The sequence below is a fragment of the Gymnoscopelus braueri genome (assembly GCF_963280865.1).
Source record: "Gymnoscopelus braueri genome assembly, chromosome: 10".
Classification (NCBI taxonomy): Eukaryota; Metazoa; Chordata; class Actinopteri; order Myctophiformes; family Myctophidae; genus Gymnoscopelus; species Gymnoscopelus braueri.
Window position 1 is genome coordinate 20177901 of NC_137611.1, and position 10184 is coordinate 20188084.

The window sequence follows — 10184 nt, forward strand, 5'->3', positions numbered from 1 at the left end:
TTCATTAAAAAAAAAAAGAAGAAAAAAAGGTTTTTTTTCTTTTTTTTGCGGGGCTCCCCCAAGCGGCCCTGTGCGGCCGCACAGTTCGCACACCCCTTCCTGCGGCCCTGGTAAAGTGTCTTGAGACAACTTGTTGTGATTTGACACTTTAATAAATTTGAATTGAATTGAATTGAACTGTAACTCAAATTAGTCCAAGCCTATCTAGGTCACTGCTTAGGCAGAAATGGACATTAAGAAAATTCCTGAAGAGAAATGACAAACAGATGACAGCTTCCTGTGCAGGGACTTTTAGGAGGCGGACGTACAGGCTCTCTGTAGCATTCAAAGACTGTGGAAGAGTAGTCTGTCTTAGACTAATATCTGTGTAACATGCAGAATCTGTAAAGGGGCTATTGTTTGTTTTGAAGGGCATGATAGTATATTATCTCTTGTCCACTGACTTTTCAGAGTGCCGGTGAACTTTCAAGAAACAAACATTAGCTTCACTTAACTTAACTTTTCCACACTTCTCCTTTACTGGAAGTTAGACTACAGTATGTACCAACGTATGAGATCTGGATAAGAGAGTTGATGAATGTGTTGCATATGGAAAGGCTGAGGTTTTCAGGCAATAATAGGACTCACATTTTCACTCTAATTTTGAATCCTGTAATTTTTCATGTTGAAATATGAGAAATAAACAAACGGTATAAAATAAATGATAAGTATATTCCCTATTGCTGTATAATGAAACCTCCGTCCTCATTATTAATGCTGAAGTCTGGATATTTTTGTGATTGTGAACCTACTTGACCATGATATGAGATATACGATATACTGTATGAATGTTGTACTGAGTTGTATGAGTGTTTTTACTGAAAAAACTAAATAAAAATAAACATATAAATTACTTTTCCACACTGTTAAGGTAAGCAGAGTATTGCAGTGTTACTGCAAATGGCTTATTCATTATTACAGTCATTTCGTGTTGTTTTTAGAGGTCCTCTCCTTCATACAAGGAGACCCTTACTTGGGGGCCATACAATACAGGCCAGGCCTAAAAAGCGATTGCATGGTGAATGATGCATTATCACTGGCATAGACTTTTCACACAATCATACTCTCTCTTTCTCTCTCTCTCTCAGACACACAAAAAAAAAGGAAAGAGGGAAATTGGAAAGAGTCTCTCATATATCAGATTGAGATGGAGGGGAATTAGATTCTGGCAGCATATCACAGAAACCAGAATTGACTAAACCCATTGGCCTGTGATATTATTTATAATTTTATTATCTTATCACTTACATAACTCCGGCGTTACACGCACACGCACGCGCACACGCACACGCACACACACACACACACACACACACACACACACACACACACACACTTTAGCAGAGTGTGTCAATTAGCTGCACAATTTAACCCAATTACAGATTTCAAAACTTAAACATGTGTGCCCTCGGGTGAATTTGCTAAGCGCAATGCAGGAACCACTCAGCAATATCCTACAGACTGGTACCACTACTCCAGATTTACATAGCACATGCACATGCACATGCACATGCACACGCGAACACACACACACACACACACACACACACACACACACACACACACACACACACACACACACACACACACACACACACACACACACATACACCACACATCACAAAAATACAGAATCAAACTCTACTAAAATGCTTGGAAAATCACATTCTCAACAAGAAAAGTGCGCTCCTGTTCGGGTTGCCTGCCCTGGACTGTGTTGCGAACTTGCGACCATTTTAAACATTTGGGGTGTCAGAGCTTACTTGGCCTACTGGGAGTGTGCGTGCAAAGTTTCACACCAATCGGACACTGCGTTTGTGACATTTTGTGCAAAACGGGCCCTCCCTGCAAATGTCGAAAGGCAATCGTAGCCAATCGGAATGGAATCTGAAATATGAGACAGATAAATCTTGATCACGTGACTATAGAAATAAGGTGTACCACTTTGTTTGAGTTTTAGACTAAATCTGTAGGAGCAGTAGCACAAAATGTATTTTGAAACATTTGGGCTGGAGGTTCTTACTTGGCGTACTGCATGCAAAGTTTCATGCCGATCAGTCCTGCGGTGACCAAGATTAGCTGTTCACAGACAGACTCACAAGAGCGAATACATAATTCCTCGCCTTCGGCCGTTACGGCCTGCTGGGGATAATTACCAACATACTCAGTGGCCTCTTTAATAGGTACACTCATTCATAATGCAAACAACCTACTCCTCCAAACAGAGAGTGATGTGGCTGCAACTCAGTATATAAAGTATTGTATACAGAAATGGCCAAGGGGTCCAGTTATAGTTCCACCAACATGATGAGGATGAGCAGGTGATGCGACTATGAACATGGTATGATTGTTGGTCCTAGACAGGGTGGTTACAGCATCGCGGATACAGCACTGGTGGGGTCCAGGGACCCCCAGGTGTCCTTGAGGGGGTTCCAGGGCTTTCTCCAGCAAAATGATTAATAGTTATGAACCAAACTGACCCTTATGAGTCTGTAACTCCGAGTGTACGATTGCAACCAAATGGACTTAAATTAACACTGTGTATTTTACAGTGTAGATTGTGTCCCAATTTCTTTTTTTTTATAAAATAAAAAAAAACTAATAATAATAATAATGTATCAAATGGAGGATCATGGCCTAATGCATGTCAAATGCATTAGGAATGTTCAGCATGCATGCAATTTCACGGAAATCGCACGATGTGTTCATGATTTGAGGAATTTTGTTCAAAACGAAGCACAAACTTCGGAAGCCAATCTTAGCCAATCGGGATGGATTTAATTTAATCGGAAAGTTTAATTTAATGACTATAGAGATACTGTGTACCGATTTGCGTGATATTTGGACACAATCTGTAGAAGTACTGTCAAACAATGTGTTTAGCAAACATCGGCCTCCTGGTGGCACTAACAGGCCCATGTGAAACATTTGGGGCAGAGGTTCTGCTCTGGCATCCAGGGAGTGTATGTGCACAATTTTGCTGCGATCAAGCCAACGGTGCCGGAGATTTGCTGTTCACAGACGGACACACGCGCGCACACACACACACACACACACACACGGACGGACGGACGGAGGGACAGGCAAGGTGCAAAACATAGTCTCGGCCATGCCGTCGGCCTGGCGTGGACAATAAATAAACAAACATCCAGGCAGTCGCCCTCTTAATGAGAGAGGTGACTGGGACACCTTCCTCATACTTGTACCTAATAAAATAGCCACTGATTGTAATCATCCTCCACTCACTCATTCACACACACACACACACGCACGCGCACGCGCACACACAGACACACACACACACACACACACACACACACACACACACACACACACACACACACACACACACACACACACACACACACACACACACACACACACACACACAGCTATCTTTAACACAGAGCAAGAGCAGTGATCAGCAGTACTGTGATTAAAGGAGAAGTGTGACTTCCAGCTGAATCAATCTAGCCTAATTAAAGTGGTCTGAACATTATCTACCATCTAAAGTCCAGGGTAAGAAATTAATATATCTTCATTATGGATTTCTCTTGTTAATTCATTTCCTCTCTCTCCCTTTTATATGCGTTGTAATAGGCTTAAAATGGCTTTCATAAGATTTCACTTGCAATCTTTTTTTTCCTCCATACGTTTTTTGAGATAACTGAAACTCAGCTATTCATCCCAAAATAAAGCAATTACTGGGTATTATAAAAGTGTGATAGTGTGTGCTATGTGTTTATTGTGTATATTGACAAAGCCCTGAGTCATGAAAGAAGTCAGAGGGGCATCATGTGAGCAAAAGGGGGATTTGGGGGCAGGGTCAACAGCCATGACAAATTTGTGTGATTTATGATTACATAATCATACCCTCCCGGCCTCCCCCCCCCCAAAAAAAACGAACACACACACACACACACACACACACACTGGCCTAACCAATCCATTGATAGTTCAATGACTCCATGCAGCAAACTGGTTTTGTATGCAGGCTCCATTCTCAGCTGTCCTTGAGGGAAACAAAATGTTGGATGCCTACTTGCCTAGACATTCCTTAAACTTCTGATATTTAGCCTAATGTCCGCATAAAATATGACAATTAATCAATTAAGTTAAATCTCACGATTGTGACAGCCCTAACCCAGGACCAATTCTTACTTTGCATGCGGAAGGACATTTCATTTAAAATGTCTACAGCGCATCAGTATGATGAGTGATGCCAACCCAAACCTCATTCTGTCTAATACTGTTAAACGTTTGCCAAGTGTAGTGCACTTAAAAAGTCACACAGCGTTTCATGAAATTACTCATATCATGGCTGAGGTCTTATTCGGGACAAGCTGTTTGCACGCGTCCTCATATCCCACTCATGAATGTGTTTTATATCATGAGAGAAACAGTGGGTTCTGACTATTGCCATGGAAACTGAACCTATAGTGTGTGAAAATCAATATTGAAGAGGATGAGATGTGAACAGTACGCTGAGAGTGGTCTCACGTGATCAGACCCACCGTCTTCCAGTGACAGAGGGTCTGATTCAAATAGGAGTGCAATAATCCGTTTTCAAAAATAGTGAAAAGGGCAGATCTACAAGCTTTCTGTGAGCTTGTAGATCAGATGTTTTCATGTCAAAGACCGTAAAAATTGTACCCAATCCCCCTGCTTGGCATTCAGCATCAAGGGTTGGAATCGGGGTAAAGTACCTGCGACATATACAAAGTGTTGTACATCAAGCTGCCTCACGCTATGAAAACAGCATAAGGCTTGTGAACGGTTGCTTCCCAAGGCTACTACTTACTATCTCAGAACACAACAGCTTAACCCATTAAGACCTGAAGCCGATTCTACATGTCTCCTAAATCTCAACAGTATTCTGAAAAACTTATGTTTCTATATCAGTGGTGCTCAATATTTTTCATGTCAAGGACCCCCAAAATTATATGTATTTGGCGCAGACCCCCATCAAAATATTTCGTTCCAGGGACCCCCAGAAGCAAAGATTTGAGTTAAAAATGTTCGCTTTAAAAATATATATATTTCAAAGATTTGCACACATTTTCACGATTTTTCAAAAATAGCAGATCTACAAGCTCATAGCGCGGCACTCGGTGCCGCGCTATGAGCTTGTATATCTGCTATTTTTGAATAGCCCAAAGTGTAAAATAATGCTTTTTAGCTCAAATCTAAAAATGACAACTGTTCCAGGTCTTAATGGGTTAACCTAAAATAAACTAAGAGTCAGTTAGTAGGCCTACAAATACTAAGAGTCTGGTGTATGTACCTATTATAGTACAGACATTTTTTTATTGGACTACACTGACTGCACATTGACACTACGCATGGCTTTTAATGGATTGTTGCTGGTCATAGAGAGTCAAACTCAAACCTATGATGTTACAGCTACCCAATAGACCCAGCCTGCCAATCGTCATCACAGTACAATACAGGCTGTACACAACAATGTCTGGGATTAGATCTATTGAGTGTGTCTACTGGTCGCATACAGATTCAATCTCACCTAAAGGGTAACTCGGACTGCTGCAATTTCTCTCTGTTAACTCGTAGTCCATTGTATGACAGTGTCTCGCACGCCGAACATAGCCGATCTAAAAGCTCACAATGCGTTGTGGATGCGATGGACTCTTCGATAAGTGTTCCAGAATTAGCTAAAAAGCTACATTTCATCTGTATGCCAGGATAGGAAATAGCTACAGCACTGCCAAACAGGTTTACACTACAGCCATGTGAATACAATACAAAATATTACATTCATAAAATAAAATAAAATCATCATCAGAAACATAATGGTATGCTCTCTTTAATGATCACATGCTTGCTTGCTTGCTTGGTCTGATTTTTAGCAACGACTTTAGCTATTAAAACTGGTTCAAGTAGAACATTGTCTCATGCAGCTGGGTGTTGTGTTCAAATGGGTTGGAGCACATAGGCTCTGCAGCCTGACAGCGAGTCGCAGGTTTGATTCCCGAGCCCGACGACCTTTGCTGCGTGTCATTCCCCGTCTCTCTCTCCTGTTTCCTGTCACTCTTCCACTGTACTATCCAATTAAAAAAATTGGTTGGAGCTCTGATAATGAAAGCTGATAAGCCACATTCTGTAGAACCGTGTTGCACCAAAGTACCATCTTTGGTTCCACTACACAATCGCCTCTGGTGGAAGCTCGTGTTGGACTGATTTGATCTGAACACAGTATGAGGGTATCCGTTCCTCACATTAACCTACTAACTAAGCTAACCAATATAATCTCTGTTTATAACAGAGTTATGACAATGTTGTGAATGTGTTGTTGAAATGGCTGCATATGTCCAACATGATAGGCTTTCTAAAGACTTTCTACGTTGGGCGACCCAATAGCCAAGTGGTTAAGGCGTATACAGTACCAAATAGGCTCTAATACCTGACAGCAAGTCCCTGGGTCGATTCGAATAAAGGCTCGGAAAAGACCCCAAAAAAACGTACTACTTCGAGAAAATAATTAGGTTCAATCTGGGAGAAACATATGCTCGATTTTTGCAAAAAGCTCTTTAGTTGAGCCTCATTGTGCAAATACTATAGTAATGAGGCTGTCAGTGTGAGTCACTCTGCAATGACTCAATACAGTGCATCATCATTTATCACATACCTAAACACAAACTGTCGTCGTGAGCGATCTCCCAACAGAAGGAATCTATGTAAAACATGGTTGCCATGTTTGCTGCATTGACAAATAGATTGATCATTCATCTATACATAAATTATTCGTTGTAGCCCTTAGTAGATAATGTGGTCAAAGCTCAAATCAAGGTAACTGATGGGCCACATGGCCATATCTTCATATTATATACTGTATATGGGGCGGCCATAGCTGAATGGATAGAGAGGCCACCTGGGAAACAGAAGGTCTGCTCTATGTGTACCTGAGCAAGACACTTTAACCCCTAACTGCTCCCCAGGCACTGCCGTGTAGTGCTCATTATAGGTCGGATGGGTTATTATCTTGCCAAAACTTTTCAATTGCCGCTGATTCTAATGGACATTTTGAGGAAGAGTGTAGGCTCCACTAACGGTACCCAAGGGTTCATTTCATGTGTTCAATTGTCCTTCATGTTGTTGTGACTTGCCTCGAGTCTGGGCCGTAAAAAGATGTCAAGATGAAGTGGATGGGTAACTGTGCCAAAAGCTGTGACTGATAGCTGTCAATCGGTCGTCAAACCTTCACTGATGAAAGTGTCATTGATTTTTTTTGGCCCATAGTTGCTGTGAGTCTCATCCTTGCTGCATTCAATCAATGTAGCACAACATTTGAGAATACATATATGCACTTTGGTTCTGAAGGATATTATGTGATCTAGTGTATTGAAAAAGAGATAGACACCGGCAATCAAGTTCACTGGGCTGATACCGACACTAAGCCACTCCGACTTACTTACTTATTCGATGCTTGATCACTCACACAGCAGTTGATCTTGTTCTATCATGTCTAATTTGCAGATGACTGCAACAGTGGTTAACAGTGTACAAATACATTCAAGTTGAGTTCAGTTCAAGTTTAAGGCAGTCATCGAATTGGTGGCCTGTGAGCTAACGCTAATCAGAATCAATATATATTTGTATCCTTATCCTAGTCATGCATTACCTCTGTTATTAGAGTGTCTGCATTGGGAGGGTTGACACTAAAATGTCATGTTCTTCTGAAACATGCCGGCAAAACTCACCATCCAATACACAGACAATAATCCAGATTACAGAAATGTGTTTAATCCTTTCTCATGGGGACATTGAAAACCAATACAGCAGCCACCTGGTTCTCGAGGAATGCAGTTTTACCTCTCAGTAAAAGAGTGAAACCAATAGCTGAGCATGTCCTAGAAAACGGCACAATATTGTAGTTCTAAATAGGATTTGTGATGACTGTGAGGTATCATGATGCGAGACCTGAAATACAGCCCGGAGAAAGTATATAAATAACTTGAAATTATCCTTATTTTTTTCATTCTCACATGCAGGGCTCTCTCTGGTTAACTAATGATCTCAGGCTGAAAACTATCCTGATCTCTGTCTCTGTTCTGTGTGTGTGTGTGTGTGTGTGTGTGTGTGTGTGTGTGTGTGTGTGTGTGTGTGTGTGTGTGTGTGTGTGTGTGTGTGTGTGTGTGTGTGTGTGTGTGTGTGTGTGTGTGTGTGTGTGTGTGTGTGTGTGTGTGTGTGCGCGCGCGCGCGTGTGTGTGTGTGTGTGCGTGAATAGGGCTAAGCAGCATCATGGCATGCAATTACAATGTAACTCTAGGCATTCTCTGCAACACACTCAACATCAAAGTGTCACATCCGCATCGCTGCCACACGGGAGCACGAAGGAGTCCCTGGTGTGTGTGTGTGTGTGTGTGTGTGTGTGTGTGTGTGTGTGTGTGTGTGTGTGTGTGTGTGTGTGTGTGTGTGTGTGTGTGTGTGTGTGTGTGTGTGTGTGTGTGTGTGTCTGTCTGTCTGTCTGTCTGTCTGTCTGTCTGTCTGTCTGTCTGTCTGTCTGTCTGTCTGTCACAGTAGAACAGCTGAGCTCACAAACAGTCACACTACTCCTCAAACCGCTGGGTGGGTGGGCCAACTCTCTCACCCAATAATACTTCACTTGCATTGTGCATTTCTATGCCCCACAGAAATTATAGGACCTATTTTCAACCATCTCTAGACTTATCTTTTGACTAACACTGATTTCACTACTGAATCTTGTCTATGCAAAAAAAAGAAGCTTACAAGTACATGAACTGTGCATTTGATTACATGGAAATGAGCACTGACTGAACAGGCAGAGTTATAGTATAGTAATAGCTGCATACTACAGCCAGGCAGCCACACTGTGATTCTGCTCAGACAGTAGGCACGTGTAAACTCCTGCATGGTAGGCTACACAAATCCGTGCACAGCCTAGTAATTACATGTACAAACACTATTAGTGTTTATTTATCTATTATGTCTGTGCTGATAAAAACAAAATCAATATGGTTCTCCAAATGTGAGGCACCGACGAAGAAGACATAATTTCCACGATGATGATAACACACCATGTGGCCTAAAAAACACACGTACCGGCTGCATGTCTATACATAATTAATACATAATACCATGTTACACTATAAATCAGTCTAGAAACACGGCATTTGTTTACATTTTAATTTCTTAGGACTAACATTATCCTATACACAAGCAGCACCTATCAAAGCGGTTGCATGCAGTCACACAGTGACATACCACTGGGTCATAACAACGACACACCCTCCCTGTTGCCCCCCCGGTAACTGGAACACTCGCCCCAAAACACAGTCGCCCCCACTTTCTTTCTCGGACCGCTCGCCCCCAGCGGTTCTTGCATTCTTGTATTCGTTTTACTGAGGTTAAGTTTAGGTATAAGTTTAGGGTTAGGCATAGTTTTACTGAGTTTGAGTTTAGGAATAAGGTTTTAGGTTTTGCGATAGTTATACTGAGGTTACGTTTAGAAATAAGGTTAGGTTTTATTTAAGCATAGTTTTTACTGAGGTTACATTTAGGTATACCGTTCTGAGGTCGCCGGATTTGACCCGGGGCGAGCGGGTTTTGGGGCGAGCGTTCTTGTATTCAGCCCCCCAAATACAGAGCTTTGTAGATTGCCACAGAATAGCCCCCGTGAAATGTGAAGCTAAACACGGGTGTGAACGCCACGCCGCACCGGGGGGACGAAATATAACCGTCCAACGCTGCCTTGCGGCTCGAAAACTTCAACATTATACACGACTATACAGCCATTATAGTAGCAAAATGACATTAAAGTGGGAAAACGACCCGTTTCCATGAAGCGGTTTGAGGGTCCCCAGCATTTCCTGTCCCTGTGATTTCTCCACTGTAGCGTCGCACGTACGACGACGAACAGAGACACAACACCGGGTTACATTTTCCAACCCCCCAAAAACATGTTATTTCTTTTACCTGGACATAATTGTTTTCACAGTATTCCGCGACCTTCGACAGGTTCTGGTAGCTTTCCACGAGAGCTCGTTTGCCGGCCGGAATTTCTTCCTCTAGTAGCATTTGTAGCTCTGCCATCTTAACATCCCTGTTCTGTTCGCCTGCCTCTCTCTCTCTCTCTCTCTCTCTCTCTCCTCCCTGTCCTTTCAATGCTC

General features: G+C 42.2%; 1 protein-coding gene across 3 annotated transcripts in view; it reads right to left on the reverse strand.

The window, feature by feature from the left end:
• The window catches only part of LOC308094265 (abl interactor 1-like), a 58069-nt gene extending 47885 nt beyond the window's left edge, over positions 1-10184 (reverse strand). For all 3 annotated transcript variants that reach the window (XM_080440808.1, XM_080440807.1, XM_080440806.1), the window contains exon 1: positions 9991-10184. In XM_080440808.1, coding sequence (XP_080296934.1) covers positions 9991-10107 — 117 coding nt within the window. In that variant the 5' untranslated portion in view covers positions 10108-10184. The remainder of the gene's footprint in view (positions 1-9990) is intronic.